This window comes from Sceloporus undulatus, chromosome 2 (assembly GCF_019175285.1).
Source record: "Sceloporus undulatus isolate JIND9_A2432 ecotype Alabama chromosome 2, SceUnd_v1.1, whole genome shotgun sequence".
In the NCBI taxonomy this organism is placed as follows: domain Eukaryota; kingdom Metazoa; phylum Chordata; class Lepidosauria; order Squamata; family Phrynosomatidae; genus Sceloporus; species Sceloporus undulatus.
Genome location: NC_056523.1, coordinates 34,607,463 through 34,624,670, shown reverse-complemented (window position 1 = coordinate 34,624,670; position 17,208 = coordinate 34,607,463). Strand labels below are relative to the sequence as shown.

Genomic DNA, 17,208 nt, shown 5'->3' with positions numbered 1-17,208 from the left:
TTTCTTCAGCAGGTTTCCCAAGTGCCATGTTAATGCTGCTTGCCTTTGGACTACTTCTTCAGGAAACGGTGGCCAAGATTAAAGATGGGGGTCTCACTGAAGGCAGCAGTATTCCACCAGTGCAGTTGCATAACTATGAAAGCATCAACTTGCCAGAAGAGCATATCCCCTACTTTTTACATAATAATCAACACCTTGCCACAGCCTGCAAACAGGATCATAACTGCCCATATAAAGTGGGTTTTCCTTTTTCTTACTGAAACCCACTTTACACTTGTTTTTTTCCCATTAGAATAAAGAGAGGTTAAAGGTAGTGGTAACTAGTTTCTTTGCCAAGCAGTTGACAACTTATGTGATTGTAACTGTTTTACCATTATTGGGCAGTATGTCTTTTTCCTTCAACTGATTATGCAAATCCTTTAAAATCTGATCTTGCTTTGACCAGATTCTTGTAATTATTTTAGCCATGCTACCAAAATATAGTATAGAGCGAGTGATGCATTTTCCAAAATGCTGACTTACAGGATTTTGGAATGAGTGACATCTGAAATGCAAAACAATGGTGTGTTTTTCAATACTTTAAAATAACAGACAATTGCATAACGGTATGATTTTTGGCACTGAGGAAATTTATAAACCCTATTCAAAGTACCTATTTGCTCATGCAGAACGTTTTACAGTAGTGTCCTAGAGCCTTTAATTTGTCAGATGCTTACATGTGTTTACTTTTATGTAACTTTAAATCTTGCAGTATGTCATTGTGTGGAACTGCAAATATGCATTTATCTGTGCAATTATGGATTTTAAAATAAATATAGCACAGCCCGTCCCCCAATCTGTGTATCTATGCATTTCTCCAATGTTTTAAAATGCAAAATAAACAACTGCAAGCAACACAGAAGGAGAAATTAATAATCATTTAGAAATCAATTATTTGTTGCTGTGCTATTGTCACTTTTTTAACAGAGTTTTTTTCTTAACAGAAATACTTGAAGAAATCAAAAGCCTGTTGGGGATATGAAAAATCATGCAAGCCAGAAAACAGGTTTGGATATCCAGTGTGTGATTATGCCGAGGCAGGATGGTAAGTATACACAAGCAATATGTGGAGTATAATTGCTTAATGATTATTTCTCGCTCCCTTTTTAAACTTTCTCTTTGTCCCAATTTTAAGTACTGTAGCAATGTCTGATGCATTAAAACATTAGTCTCTTGTTTGGTGAGGTATCAATTGTTCTGTGTAAATCTTGTGAACCAGTGTGCTGTAGTCATTAGAGTGCTGGAATGAGACTAGGGAAACTTTGTTTTGCATTCTCACTCAGCCATGAAGTTTACTAGTTCATCTAGGGCTCTCAAGCTCACATTGTTCATTCTAACTCTTTCACAAAGCTCTTGTGAGACTTGAATGAGCTGGGGAGACACAACCATATGCACTGCTCTCAGCTGCTTGGAGGAAGGGTGGGATAAATATTGAGTTAGTCATTCAGCTGTAACTCTGAAGCCCAAACCTAACTGGGAGCTGTCCAAATAAATCCAAAATTCTGAGATGGCTGGGAGTGGGTGCAGTTGCCCATTCTCATCCTACCAAGAATGAATGAAGTTCCTGCAATGTTTAACATAATTTTTATTTATTGTGGAATGTTTAGAAATATCATACCAATACAGTTTACAGGGCTGATGTAGTTCATTGGCCCATATTGCTTTAGCTAGGGGGAAAGTAGCTTATTTAGTGTAGTTTATGTAGAATATCGGAGGTCAGGCTCTGAGTGTTTTACAACAGCCCTGCACATAAAACATTGGGTTGAGGGTTAGATAATTACAACACACTACAGTATTACCAATTTTTTTGCCCTGTTACAGGGGTCTGTACAGGTTGGAAGGTTGCTTAATACAACTCTTATCTGCTAATATTGCAGATGAAAGTTGAGGCTGAGCCTAATACCATTTGTCAGTAAACTACTCCCTGCATCTCTCAGGTCCAAAACACACTGCAGAAATGATCCAGTTTGAGACAGCTTTATCTGCCCCGGTTCAGTGCTAGGGAACCCTGGGAATTGTAGTTTATTGTGGCACTAAAGCTCTCTGGCAGAAAAGGCTGAATGTCTCACAAAACTACAGTTCCCAAGATTGTCTAGCACTGAGCCAGGGCAGTTGAAGCAGTCTCAGACTGGATTATATTGGCAGTGTGTTTTGCATCTCAGACTGTAGCAAAAGTTTATATTCCTACATTACTCCATAGATCTCCCATATGACAGCTCCTAACTCCCAGAATTTAGCTGAATGCAGAAGCTTCATGTGGATAGTACATTTAATTTTTTAGTAATTTTGTTTTGTATGTAAAGATCAAAGTTAGAGTAAGAACTCTTGAATTTTATGCTGATTTCATTTTTTCATCCCACCTTAATCACAAGTTTACACTCTCTTCCCTACATGCCATGGATACAGTACAGTATTTTTAGCAGAATAATATACTAGATCCTCCAATATTTATGAGATCCCAGCATCTCCTAATTTGATCAGTTCCTACCCCGACACTACTCCCTTTGAACTTCAGGAATCATCTAATCCTCTATCATTTTGGTGTGGTGCTTATACAGAACGATTGAAAGAACCCTTTTCATCCCCTTCTTCACAGTGTTAATGATTTTAATGCAGTAGAATATTGACTACCGATAGCCTGGAGTTCTGTTATAGTTGAAGCTGGCATTTTCTCAGAAGATTGTTTCAGTCTTGTTTCTACTTGCCAGGGCATCTACCATTGAAGAGGCTCAGCATGTGTTCTGGAAGCAAGCTGACTTTGGCTATGTTAAAGAGAGGATGGATGAAGTGAAAACCTACTGCACACCTAAGGCAGTGGTGAGCCCTTATTGGTATAAATGTGAACTAATTTATTTTCTGGCAAGCTAGGCCAAACTTTCTTGTTTCTACAAAAGTTTATTGCCATTGTCTTTGTCATTTTCTTACAGGGAGATTCTTCACTTCATTGCTCTCGTTATCTTCAGTACTGTAGGGCAACTAATCTGTATATTGATTTCAGAAGCCCAAAGAGAAATCATGAGAGGTCTGTGCTTTATTTATATTCTCCAAAGCTCATGAAGAGAAATTTCATTCCAGATATTATTGTTAAGCAAAACTGCTAGTCTGTAGAAGACATATAGGCCTTCTTTTCATATATCCTCTCCATCATCAGATGTAGACTTGAGTTGATTCACTTGGACTCAAGTCGCTTCAGTGACTTGAAGTGAACTCAACTTGGCAATAAATGCACTGACTCGACTTGAGACTTGTATATTTTTAGTGACCAACTTGCTGATGTCATTCACTTTGAGCAGCTGACAAGATCTGTCCCCAGAGCACTGGGCATATTTCTCGGAGGGGAACAGCAAATATGTTAGGCAATAGGCTTGAGGTGGAAGGATCCATCTAAAGCTTTAGAAAAACTTTGGAAGACTCCTCCATGGTGTAGTATGGACAGGCTGCAGAACAGACCTCAGCTGCTACCTCAAGAACACTGCTTAACATATCACACCCTGGCTCTTTTTTTCCCTGCTAAAGTTGGCTCCCAGACTTGAGATTCAGCTTGAGACTTAACTTGAAAATAACTTGCAAGGAGTTGAGGCTGGGCTTGAGATTTGAAGGTAGAGATGTGAGACTTGGCTTGAAACTTGGAGTAAAATACCTGGCTACATAATTCATGCTCATCTATATCAGGTAAGCAGGTTAGTACTTTGAAGGGAGATTGCCAGGGAATACCAGATAATGTAGGCTGTATATGGAAGAAGGCACTGAAAGTCAAATTGAAGTCATATAACAACAAGAGACAATATAGGGAATGTTAAATAAAATGTCTCGATAGGAATGTGAGGTCTATATGAAAATGAATTTAGACAATTCTATAGAAGAATAAGTGTAGACTAGAGATGGCCAATTGTAGAATGCTAGGACGGCTGTGTTAGCCCCCAGGAGACCTTGGGGAGGCGCATCTCTCCACTGCACTTGCTCCACCAAAAAATAAATAAAAAATAAAATCAAATTAAAATTCTCTGGGAGCATAGGGACATCTTTGTAACATTTTGTGAATTTCATTTGCACACACATCAATTCACAGGCTATTTTAGATCCAGGAGAACAGAAGAGAATCTTTATTATGGTCATAGACCAACACGGATAAAAAGAGGATGCAGAATAAAAAAAGATAAAACACAGGTTAAAAACAGTATTTAAAATATTCTTTTACACAGCTTCAGTATAGTAAAACCAGATTGGTACTAGTCTCCTGCTGAGGTCATTGCCTGGCATTTTTTAACCGCAGCTGCACGGAATCTGGAAAAAATTATATATTGTATCAGGGTTAATGTCTGAAAACAACAGAGTAGTGTAAAATTGACCAGTCCTTGGTATTTATGCAATAGAGGTGCATAATGTGAAATAAGGTTGAGGCAGCCTCTCCTGGGCCTAAGTTTGCCAGCAGTGTGTGCAAAATGTGGTGAAAATGCACCCACACCCCCAGATAACATGTTAGGGCACTTCAGGGCAAAATAAGTTTCTGGGGGGAAATGCAAAAATTGTTTTTGATCCTTGGACAGCCAGGGGGCCTCCAAGCATTGTGGAAATGTCATCCACACTTCTTAGAGTGCATTTTGAAGCATTTCTTTACCTGGGGGTGGCCAGTGGCCCACAAAAATAGCCCTGGGGCAACATTTGGCCCACAAACCACACTTTGCCCACACTTGACTTAGACACTGTAAAATCTCTATAAGGATGTTCCAATATAAATGGATGAATTCAAATTGCAACAACAAGGATTTTAACAAAATATTCTAAAGAATTTCCAGACAGCAAGATTTTAGTTGATTTTTTTCTTGACCCCTACTCTGGGAGAAAATTGGCATATAAATAAAATAAAATACAATATATATCTTAAGTCTATAGTCTGTGATTTCATGTTTGCTAAAACAAGGAGATCATGGTATTGTTCAAGGGAAACATGGCATAGATCTATGCAACCCATATGCCAGATGTATTTGTGTCTGCTTGCTTAGAAATAAGTTCTGTTATGCAAGGTGGGACCTACTCAAAGTTAAGTGTGTTTGGGACTATACCTTTATACTGTAGTCCTGTGAGTCACTACATGGTAATTGTGAGGGGCGTTTCCCAGCAGACAATGGATCATTAATTAAATAGACACCCTGAGGCCTTGCCATTCAACAACAGAACAATATACAGATTAACATATAAATCACTTCCTCTCAGCTAACAGTATATATACCCTACTAGCTTCCATGCCACCATTCTCTGAAGATGCCAGCCACAGCTGCTGGCGAAACGTCAGGAGGAAACTCTTATAAAACATGGCCTCATAGCTTGAAAAACCCACAAAAACTATCCCATGTAGGTTTAACTTTTGAATAAAGATGAATAGGATTATACTCTTGTGGAAAGTAGCTTTTTGTTCTAGGCTTAAGCATGCTGTTAATCATTGCCTGCCGCAATTGTTTGGATGTATATTCATAATCGGCAGTTTATGTGCTGATATAGCCTACCATGTTAGGAATTTCTTTTGACCTTGCTTTAATTATATTTTAAACTTTATTCACTTTAGATTTAATGAAGACTTCTTTAAGAAAGGTCAGATTGGAGGTCATTGTGACATGGACACTAAAAATTTCCTTGCTGAAGGGCAGCGGAAAAGCCCTCTACAGTCTTGGTAAGACTTGAAACTATAACCTCTCTTACTTTTTTTCATGATAGACATGATGGCAGAAGAGTTTAGCTTCCAGGTCTATACCAAGTGAACACTACCTTTCTCCTATTTCAGCAGATCACAATTAGAGTTTTCACTATGTTTTTTCAAGGAAAAAAGTGGAAGAACAAATTGCAGAGCAGTGGGGCACTGAGGGTGAGGAGTGTTATTCTAAGATATCAGCTCATGAAAAAAAAATGAACCATTGTGACAGTGTTACAGCTTCTCATAAGATCTGGGTTTTCTTTGCAACAAACAAATCATGTAATTGTTTGGATGCAGTCTATAATGGGGGGGGGGGGGACCTTTGGACTTTCAGTTATTTTGGCCTACAAGTCCATCAACATCACTCTGCATGGCCAATAATAAGGAATTGGGGGAGTTTTCATCTAGAACATCTGGAAGACCAAAGTTCCCAGATCCAGAAACTCATGATCAGCTGTAGACCTGGGACCTTTGGGTGAGAAACCTTTGGCCCTCCAGGTGTCTTGGACTACAGCTCCCCTAGTTGCTTATCATTGGCCATGCAATGTAAAGCTGATAGGAGATCTGGAGAGCCAAAAGTTCCTATCCCTGCAGTAAACTGCATCCAAACAACAATTCAAACTATGGATGCCAGCCATGAAAGTCTTTGACTTCACAACAATTCAATTTGTTTATTGCACCCAAGAATGTTGTATAACATGAAAACACACATGCCATAAAGCAAACAACCCATTGGCATTTGGAAAGAAATTTGTAGCGTATCATGCTAGGAAAGGTAGAAAACAGTAGGAAGAGGAAGACCACATACCAGATGGATAGACTCAATCAGGAAGGTCATGAGCATGAAATTACAGCAACTGAGTAGATCAGTGGAGAACAGAGGGTCTTGGAGATATCTCATTCACAGGGTCGCCATGGGTTGGAGACGACTTGAGGACAGTTAATAACAACAAATGCAAAGGTAGGATGCTTTTGTAATAATTGGAAATAGTTGGCCATGACAGTCAAGTTGTCTGCTAGCTTTTGTGCTCAAGCACATGTTCTGTGAAAAATAGCAAGTACAATAGATTTCTTCTATAATAATATCTTTAGAATGTCATCCTAAAGCAAAGCTTGTACCATGTATGATCTTAACATTAATTTTTTAATTGTTATTTTTTAACATGCTTCTGAATCTTTAATATTTTAATAGGCCACTTTAAAATACAGCTGTTCAATCGCTTCTTGGACTTTTAGCTAAAATCAAGTGTAGTAAAATATAACTGTTCCATCATGTAAACTGTTATACAACCCCTTCCCAAGTGGGTTAGCCGTACTCACTAAACATAGTCACCCCCTTCTAAAAAGCCTGTGAAGTGTCTCTGAAGGTCCTGTGATATATTGCCTGAGTCCAGTGCAACTGGTAATCTAGGGAACTTGCTAGAGGTAGACTGTTAAATGGATCCTGCTAATTGACCTCAAATTCTGCCTGTCTTGTACCTGCAGTCACCATTAATAATACACGTCTTGCTGAAATGTCTTGAAAATCATGGTCAATGCATTTGACATGAGCCCCGATGTATTAAAATTAACTGGATAAGGGAAACATGGACAGAGACTCTCTCCCTCACTTGAGACTTTTCTCAGCCCTTGATTTATACATCAAAGATTTTGCTTGCTCCTGAGATCAAAGGCAGAGTTTAACCTTTTGAAGCCTTACTGAAAAAGCTTCAGTTACAATTAAAAATAATTTTAATTGTCAAACTTTGTAAAACTTCACCCATATATTGTTCAAAGAAATCTATGGAGTGCATTGTTGAAGTTAGCAGGGATAGTTCAGGGGTGGGGTTTTTCGGCAGCTTCACTGAAGTGACTGTAATTACAGGTTTGCTGAGCTCCAAACATACACGGAACTGAACTCCAAACCTATGGAAGATGGCAGCTGCGATGTTGTCATTGACAAACTGACATATTTCATGAAGCTTGATGCAGGTACAAGGTATTTCTTTGCTTCTGTACTGTATGGTGTAGGAACAGAAGCCTTCTCCTTTGTGCATCACAATCATGAAAAGTTTCTGTAGAATACAAGTGTGTACAATTTCTCCTGTACCACTGCATAGGTCAGTGCAGTTTTTGTATGTCCTGCTAGCAGTGTGCCTGCTCCTCCTCCTGTCAACATCAGACTAGTGCTGGCATGCTATAAAGTGGCATGTGTGGGTCAGTTGCATACACAGGACTCTGCAGGTGATGCATTGCTTATTAGCATGACCTGCAAGCAGACCTTGCAGGACACATCCAAAGACATGCTAAAGACTGTTTGTGGCAAGACCTGTGCACATGACTATGCCAATTTTAGGGCTGTTATACCTAAGCTGACATCAGTATGAGAAAGCAGCTGCCATGCTGTCCCTACCATGTGATGTTTTTGTAGTTGCTAGATATTATTTGTCATCATATAATGTTTACATAATAGGGCTTCGGAGCTGCATTTCAGGGATGATATTTGAATCAACATAGTTCAGTTTGTTTTTCACTAGTTGCTGTGAAGGAAAGGCATCGCTATTTTAAAATTCAACTTTGTTGGTCCTGAGTTTACAACAGGACAGTATCCAACTTGGCCTGTCCTGAGTTTACAATGGGATAGTTGTCTTGAATGAGAACATTTACTGTATATACTCATTTAGTCTAGAAATTTTAGTCAAAAAATTGACCCCAAAACCCTGGGTCAGCTTATCCACGAGTCAATATAAGTGCTGCATTTTAATTCTTATACAGTTGTCCCTCCATATTCGCTAGGGTTAGGGGAACAAGACCCCCGTGAGTATGCAAAAACCGCAAATAACAAAAACACTGTTTTTACCTGAGAGGACACCTCTCTAGGAATCTCTAGGTCCTCCAGTGCAACTCTGTGGTCAATGTCCAACATACACTGACCACAGAATGGCACTGGAGTAGCTACAAATGATCTTTCAGTGCAACTTTTAGTTAAAGTTGACCATAGAGTTGCACAGGAGGACCTAGACAGTCCTAGAGAGAACATATTAATGAAATCCGTGAATAATCAAAGCCGCAAATATGGAGGGATGACTGTATATATATATAAAAAAGGAGCAATCCCCTTTCTCTGAATAGAGTGGTAAAAGGCAAGAGCTTAGTCCATACTGGGAGCACCAAAAAGAAGCAGGGATCCCCTCTGCTCTTTCATCCATCCAGCCTTTAGGATGAGCACTAACAGTTATCCTGCCAGAATTTTCTAAGTTCTTTGGCATCATTTTCCTTTGCATCATCCTTTACACCCTTTGTTACATGCCCCTATGTTTTACCCTCGATGTATCCACGGGTCAAAATCCATCATTTTGGCCCCAAAATCTGCCCTCCACTTATAGTCGAGTATATACAGTAATATGCTAGTTTCCGCATTTGAATGCTTTACTCTTTATTTCTATGTTGCACTTTTCCTATGCTCTCCAAGCAAATGTCTTAATAACAGCTCTGTATAGGGCATCCAAGATTGTATCAGTGAACTGTCCGTATTGGATTTATGCTGATTTTCTCTGCCAAAAATGGCACTCTGGTGGCTTGTTTAAATAAGTCTTCTCAGTTTTTTAAACACATGTCCTGTATTAGCATTCTTTTGTGTAACTGGTTTTGCTTTCAAAGGGTTTTTGCAGTCATTATTGTGCTCATCTTCTCATTTGCCCATGAAATGCATTCTCTGTGCATTAATGGAGAGTGGCACATTGCTAATTTTATTGGACAAGTATTTAAACCTTTTCTTCACCAACAACAAGTTTCGATCTTTCTGATCAAAACTATACCTCTCCCTTTACAGTTGCTGTGGGCCAAGTAGCAGTTGGAATCAGGGTGTAGTGATGATGATTTTGATCAGGAAAATGGCATGTTGTGGAAGTGGGAGTGCTGGCTGGAGGATTCCAGGAACTTTAGTCCACAAAAGTAACTTTTCTTGAGCTCTGGTTTAACACATTGCTCTGTAGCTTCCCTGCTCTGATCAAATTGGCAGCGTTTAATTTTTTTTAAACATGCACATCATAACTTGAGGAGATCCTATCACACATCAATGTAGCATTTGGTTCCTGTACAGCCCTTCTCAAACAACATACTCACTAGTTTTCTTGAAAAAACCATATGCCTCAATTCAAAATGTGAACCAGTGGATTGGCTTTGCTGAGAACATTTTAGCAATTCTTGCAAAGCTGGCTTGGGGAATATGGGAGTTGTTAGCCAAATAGTAATATTTTCAAGTTGAACTATTTTGATATGTCTGTGAACATGTGTGAGTGTCCCTTTCACTGAACAGAAACTACTGTAGGAAGCTCCTGTAAAAAGAACAGAAAGTCCAAGCTAATATGGAAGTATTCCAGTATATAACATAAATAAGAATATACAAATGAATAAAAAAGATCTGTTTTTACTTTTTTAAAAATAGATTTTCCTCTTCTTTTTCACAGGTGTTAATATGTACCACCATTTTTGTGATTTTGTCAACCTATACATTACTCAGCATATTATCAACTCATTCAGCACAGATGTCAACATTGTCATGTGGGATACTGTAAGTAAGAGCTTTTTTTTAATGGGATGATCGATGTATATGGTCTCACTGGGTCTGATGCAAGGGATATTGATGCATAGTTATTTCTGCCTGTTGGAGGCAGGATCATAGACTTAGACAACATCTGGAATCTTCTAGTTCAGCTCATTTGTAATTTTGTAATGCAGCTGCAGCTTATTTTATTCTACTCTGCACTGCCTTATTCCCTTATGTGTACTCTGACTTTTTCCTAAATCTGGGACTCAAGGTGGCTTGCAAGGTTAAAAAAAAGAAGATAAAAACAAAAGTAGCTAAAAGCATGGAAGAAGTTATGATTAAAATGGTATTAAACTCTCTGTAGAATTAAAACAATTTAAAACATTGCTTTAAAAGCAAAGAATAAAAGTAGTACAGCACACTATGAAAGATCCTCTTCTTATACAACAATTAATTCTCCAAAGCCTATGGAATAGAAAAGACCTTTCTCTTCCAATGAAAAGACAGCAAGGAAGAGAGTTCCAGTGTGTAGAAATAGTCACAAAGACCCTATCTCACCTGTAATCTTAGCCTTAAGTTCCTCCACTGTAGGAGAATGTCCCTGTCCCAGTGTTGTCTGCTTCATTGCTAGACATCTCTCAGAGAAAGTATCTCCTAAGATTTAGATGGAATCTTTCTCGTTGTAGTGCCCTTATGTTGGTTGTAGTTCTGCCCTTCAGAGCAGCTAAGAGTACCAGTGAATCTGTTCTGTCTTCTGCATGACCGTGTTTGAGGTATTGGAAGACTGCTGTCATATTTCCCCTTTAGAAAACATGCACAATTTTTTCACTCTTTAAGAAATTGAAATAGAAAAAGTTGAGACTTGAGTCTTACCTCCTCTAGTAGCAGAGCTAATAGCTCAGAATTGTTGCAGTTATGCTTTATATTGTCCTGCAATTTTCAGGACCAACTCCCTCTGTGTCCATGGTTTATGTTTCTTTCTCTCAGATCCCTGTATTAATGAAACCAGCAGTATGCGTAATAGATCCTTTATGGAACCTGTGCAATATTCACTGATACCTGTGCATCTGACGAAGCAGACTGAAGTCTGTGAAAGCTCATGCTACCAACTTCTTTCGTTCAGTTAGTTTCAAAAGTGCTACAAGATGCCTTTGCAATCTGATTCCCTAGACAGCTATGTCTTTGAATTCTGCTCATTGATAGTTGGCACAACATGTGCCAAGCCCATCTAGTACTGTAATAAGAACATCTAGCATGCCATCTTACATTAAGGCTGGTGCCAATACTGGCACCTCTAGAATACCTTTTATTAGGGTATACAGAACTTGGAAAAGTTATCTTTTTGGACTTGGAGATACTGAGGGTTATAGTAAAAAAAAGTAACTTTTCCAAGTTCTGGGGGTGCAGTGTTCTGCAGGAATATGTGTTAATTTTCAGTAGTAACTATGAAATGTATTTCCTAAAACTGTTCACTAAATTTGGTAATTTTAATTCCTTGTATTGCCAAATGGTGGTGCCAAAGAACTGTTTAAACTTGCTGAACTGTGGTGAATAAGCCTATTACATATTCTGCTTTGCTTTATGTAATGCCTGTTGCATCTGGCTACAGCAGAGTTACCATCCTTACTTGAATATTGCTGCCCTTTTAAGTATGTGAAACAAAGCAGAAACCCAGTGTGAAATATGCATCCAGCACATTTTCAAACAAACAGAAATGATAAAATGCATCATTATGGAGTTTGCACAAGGCAACTGAGGACTTCGCCAAACTAGTGTGATCTGCTACAGAGAAACTCAGATTTACTAATTGCAGAGAAAATACAAATAAAAATTAACATGTTAAAAATATTGAGTGTCCTCTTTAGTTTAATATTGCTGACTATAACCAGAGTTTTAGCTTTTTATTTTTTTAATGTATTTTAATTTTAAACTAAATTATATTACAATGTTAAAAAAAATGGAAAGTGAATGTAAAAGATGCAAGACTCAACATGCCTTCAGCTGTTGAACCACTAAGAATAGGTTGTTCTTTAAATATCTTGGGCCCGGTCCATATGGGCCAAATGCGCTGTGTTGGCTGCGTACTAGGGTTAAGGGAACACTCGGCAACCGCACGGTCCCTAACCTTAGTATGGTGCCGTCACAATGGCAGCACCCCGTATATACAGGTGCTGCCATTATGACGTGATGGACGCATAGCGTTCGCATGTCATGTCGCCATTGTAACATGAGTGCGCCATTGGCGCACTTGGGCGTCACAAGTGTGATGCAAAATGAACCCGCTTCTCATGGGTTCTTTTTCCTCCACAGGGAAGCCGTGCGGTTTGGCGGATGCAGCTTCCCTATGGGGGAAAAAGGCGGTGGCAGGCCTCCCTTTTTGGGAGGTCTGTACTGGGCTTTGGTTAACTTTCTCTTTTTATAGTTTCAGGAAAACTGCTTGTACTCCCCCCTCCTCCCTTTTAATGTAGGTTAAAATGCTGTCTCATTGTAAAATCAGGGTACACATTTATATTAAATGGAATAAATAAAATTAGCACTGAAAAATAAAATGGTCTAATCCACCGTGGCACTCTTGAGATTAAAAAGCATGAGAACTAAAGTCTACGCTATACCAGCCTTTCTAAATAATCAGCCACTAAAAGAGGCATACAGCATATACAAAGCTATTTAAAAAACAAGATATAGGGAGACAGTTTTGAAGCCTTCATAAGTTCTTCAAGATGCATTACACGAGAGGCTGAAACTTATATTTCACAGTATCTTCTCTCCTAGAACCAATGTGGTGTAGTGATTTGAGTGTTGGACAGTGGCTGCATCCACACTGCAGAAATAATCCATTTTGACATCACTTTAATTGCCATGGCTCAATACTGTGGAATTCTGGGGATTATAGTTTGTTCTGGTACCACAGCTCTCTGATAGAGAAGGCCAAATGTCTCACAAAATGACAGTTTCCAGAATTCCATAGCTTTGGGCCATGGCAGTTAAAGTGGTGTCAGTCTGCTTTATTTCTGCAGTGCGTACGCAGCCTATGGTTGAGACAGTAGGGTTCAAATCCCTGTTCAGCCATGGAAATCACTGGGTGCCCTTGGGCAAGTCACACTCTTGCAGTCTCAAAGGAAGGCAAAGACAAAACCCCTGTGATCAAACATTACAAAGAAAACTTCATGATAGAGTCACATTAGAGTCACCATAAGTAAGAAATGACTTGAAGGCAATCAGCAATGATAACAACCTGCTCTCATCCTGTTGTGATCCCCATTTAATTGGCTATGTGGAAATGGAAGAAGCCCTCAGGTAAACTTGTTTTTTCTTAGGGACTAGTTCTATTAATTCAGATTAGGAATATGCAGGTATGTGTTGTGTTAAAGTACCCACACTCTGCTAGAGCCTACCTCTAAATCAGGTTACCAATGTATTTGCATGCTAGTTATTAAAGGAAACATATAATTTGGTTTTTACTGAGCTTAGTGGGCACACCTCTGGGTATATGGATGGGGAATCTTTTCAGATATTTTGGACTGAAAATCCCAGTTCCTTACCACTGGCCATCCAAAACATCTGATGGAAATTAAGTTCTATAACCCATTCCTTTTAGGTAAATTTAGGATTTGTGCTTTCAGAAAGTTATAGGGAAGAATGAGCAATATGAAATTAATTCTGAGTTGTTTCCTACTGACACTTTATTGATGCTTACATTTCTTTTTGCTCAGAGTGCCTATGGATACGGAGACTTGTTCAGTGAAACATGGAAAGCATTTACGGATTATGAAATAATACATTTGAAATCATACGATTCAAAAAGAGTATGTAATACTTTTTTTAAAAAGCTAACTGCATATAGTATTTTAAGCTGTACCAAACATCAGTGTTTCAGGTTCAGTGTTTTGGATACAACACATCACATATCTGGGATTTTTCCATTCAGCTGTTGTTCACACTAGCAACATCACATTTAAATTAATGTTCCAGTTTAATTTATTTTTGAAATGAAAGTTGCCATGTTTGGACTCCTTCCTGCTTCATAAATCATGATATAATCATTCCCTCAGTTAGCCAACCAGCATCCCCTAGTTCAGACATAATAGGGAACTTTTGTTCAAGTCAAGGATGATATTTTGAAGCTGGCACAAGAAGAGAGATATAGGAAATGCAGAAGTTTTGCGCTTGCTCCCAGTATCATAAACTATGGCATGAAAATTGGAGGAAGGAATATCAACAGTTTAATGACACCATACTACAGGTGGGGAGTCCCTTATCTGAAAAGCTTGGGGATAGACACGTTTTAGGTTTTGGAATATTTGCATATACAAAATGAGATATTATGGAGATGGGACCCAAATATCGATATGAAATCAATTTATGTTTCATATACACCTCATATACATAGCCTGAAGAAAAATTTATAAAATATTTTTAGCAATTTTGTACATAAAACACAGTCTGTGTACACTGAACTATCAGAAAGCAAACATCTCACTATCTTGGTCACCCATGTGGACAGTTTTGGATTTTGGAGTATTTCTAATTTTGGAATTCTGGATAAGAATACTCCAAATTCCAAAGCAGCCGGAATCCGCTTCTTTTGGCCCACGTGTTTCAGACCATTGCCTTTAATCTTTTTCTTTTATTATATAGCTTATCATGTTTTGCTCTTCTAAGAATCCCTGCCCCCACTTAATAAAGTTTCTTCTTCTTCCATTCTTCTGTCTTTGTATCAGATACTGTTTTTGTGTCAGTCGGTTTGTTCAATACTTAACACAGGGCGGGCTGAGATTGGAGTGCTCTGATCTGGTTTCTGTTGCAATATTAATAGGTCCTGTTTTATATTCACCTCTCTTAATTATACATTTGGAGTTCCACTTTAACTTGTTAATTATCTTCCTTTCCAGGTATGCTTCAAAGAAGCAGTTTTTACCTTACTGCCTCGCATGAGGTATGGCTTATTTTATAACACACCATTGGTGAGTAAATCTGGTGGGGATTTTCCCCACTTCTCTTTAAAACAATCCTGAATAAGATCTGCTAATTTCGTGATGAAATGTGTTAGGTGGAAAGGTTTGATGTATAAAAACTATGTGTTTTGATACTGCAACAAAAATCGAGCATATTTTCACTTTGTATTCCTATATGCCTGCTCTGATTTCAGATCTCCGGCTGTCATGGTACTGGATTATTTAGAGCCTTTTCCCAGCATGTGTTACACAGATTAAATGTCACACAAGAAGGACCCAAGGTATTAGTGCTGCAATATGTCATTTTGTAACAATCACAGTTGATACCCAACGGAAGCTGAGTTTGCATGTGTTGCCTCTCTGGTATCACTTGCTTCAAATTTTGCCTCTTTTATAACCTGAGTATTAGCAATTCTCTTTTTTTATGTTCACAATCCAGGTTTCATTGTCGTTTAAGTGTTCCTGTTTCCAGTGAGCATTTCATGATGACAAATAAACCACAGTGTCTGAGTCAAGCTCCCTTGCAGCAATGAATGGAATATTAAGAATACAGTATTCAAAAATATGGCTATTGCCCATGACCCACGTCTGTACTACAATGTGTATGACGCATAGTCGTAAATGGCTGCAAGATTTCTCATAGTATTAGGTTCTTCCACTTCAGAAGGTGTCACTCTCAATTCTAAAACGCTTTCTACAGTTTCATGATTTGCTTTGGTGTTATCAGGAAATCTTCCATTACTAATCAGCCAGGGAAAGTCTGGCTTGTCTACAGTGATCCGTTAAATCCTTGACTGATCTGGGATGTGAGATTTACTTCCTGTCCATTATCCTAATCACAAGAAATTGGTGGTTCTCAATTAATTGTCAATTTTGGTACATGTGTAGTGTTACTCTGTTTACCCTTTAGTGGGAAATCAGTGTAGAAGCTTTTGGGTTCCTTAAAATATTTGTTGTAGAATATATTGCATTTTTATGACAAGAATTTATGATTTCAAGCTTGATGCAACCATTTGCTGCAGATTTCCTACTGTTTTTATCATGAAGTTAAACCATATTTTTGGATTGTTGTGAACTTTTTGGTTTGTTTGTTTGTTTTATAATTTGCTGCTGAAGGTTAAATTGGTATGGAACCCTTTTCTGTTTTTAGCACTGTGAAATTCTGAGTGGGTTGGTGATGATTTTGAGGGTGATTAGATAAGAAATATGAAAAATCCTTTAAATGGCTTTGTTGTTTGTTGTAAGCACTGTCTTTTGGGAAAGTGTGTGGACAGAATGCATATTATAAACATCTGTCTTAAGACTTCTCTTAAGGAGTGTGTGGCTCTCCTGTGTGTTGTACAAATGAGGTGATTAAAAAGAAAAGACATTTTAATCACCCTGCTAATTGTTTCCATTAAGGCCACTCATTTTTTCATTGTCAGTCAGCTGGTCTTTCTCCTCCTCATTTTGATGCAAACAGATTTATTTTGCTACCTTTCTTCTTCCTCAATAGGATGGAAAAATCAGGGTTACAATACTTGCCCGAAGCACAGAGTACCGGAAGATATTAAACCAAAATGAGGTTGGATCATTTTCTTTTAAGTAAAAGTCTTCTCTATAACATGGGCGCATAGCCAGCTATCAGAATAAAGAGAATTGGGGGAAATGTGAAAAGAGAAATAGCAATACTATACTAAAATGTTTTTCCCTCCTTTTCCTAGCTTGCCAGTGCTTTGAAAACGCTGTCACTGTTTGATGTCCAAATAGTGAATTATAAGTACAAGTAAGTATATTAGCAAGGAATAGCAGGCAGGCATGTTCTTCATAAGGAGGATTTCATCTGTCTATTGCTATGTTCCTGTTTGTGTCTTACCTACTTGAGCTCTCTGTGCTCTATTGATTCAGAGGTTTCTCTAGCCCTCAGGAGTAGGTTTTCAGAGATATAGTAGATCAGGGTGTTGGGGGAAATCAGCAAAGATCAATGCTCTGTCTTCCACAAGTTGAAATGCTTTCTG

At 38.4% G+C, this 17,208-nt stretch overlaps 1 protein-coding gene across 4 annotated transcripts in view; it reads left to right on the top strand.

The window, feature by feature from the left end:
• EOGT (EGF domain specific O-linked N-acetylglucosamine transferase) overlaps nt 1-17,208 on the top strand; it is a 32,017-nt gene that overhangs the window by 8,873 nt on the left and 5,936 nt on the right. For 2 of the 4 annotated variants that reach the window (XM_042452892.1, XM_042452893.1), the window contains exons 2-13: nt 13-236; nt 984-1,084; nt 2,748-2,856; nt 2,967-3,061; nt 5,603-5,707; nt 7,593-7,699; nt 10,177-10,280; nt 13,970-14,062; nt 15,149-15,220; nt 15,406-15,492; nt 16,707-16,775; nt 16,915-16,976. In XM_042452892.1, the coding sequence (XP_042308826.1) occupies nt 27-236; nt 984-1,084; nt 2,748-2,856; nt 2,967-3,061; nt 5,603-5,707; nt 7,593-7,699; nt 10,177-10,280; nt 13,970-14,062; nt 15,149-15,220; nt 15,406-15,492; nt 16,707-16,775; nt 16,915-16,976 (1,214 nt within the window). In that variant the 5' untranslated portion in view covers nt 13-26. Of the gene's footprint in view, nt 1-9; nt 237-983; nt 1,085-2,747; nt 2,857-2,966; nt 3,062-5,602; nt 5,708-7,592; nt 7,700-10,176; nt 10,281-13,969; nt 14,063-15,148; nt 15,221-15,405; nt 15,493-16,706; nt 16,776-16,914; nt 16,977-17,208 lie in introns of all 4 variants that reach the window. The other 2 variants (XM_042452891.1, XM_042452890.1) reach the window with 1 other exon arrangement.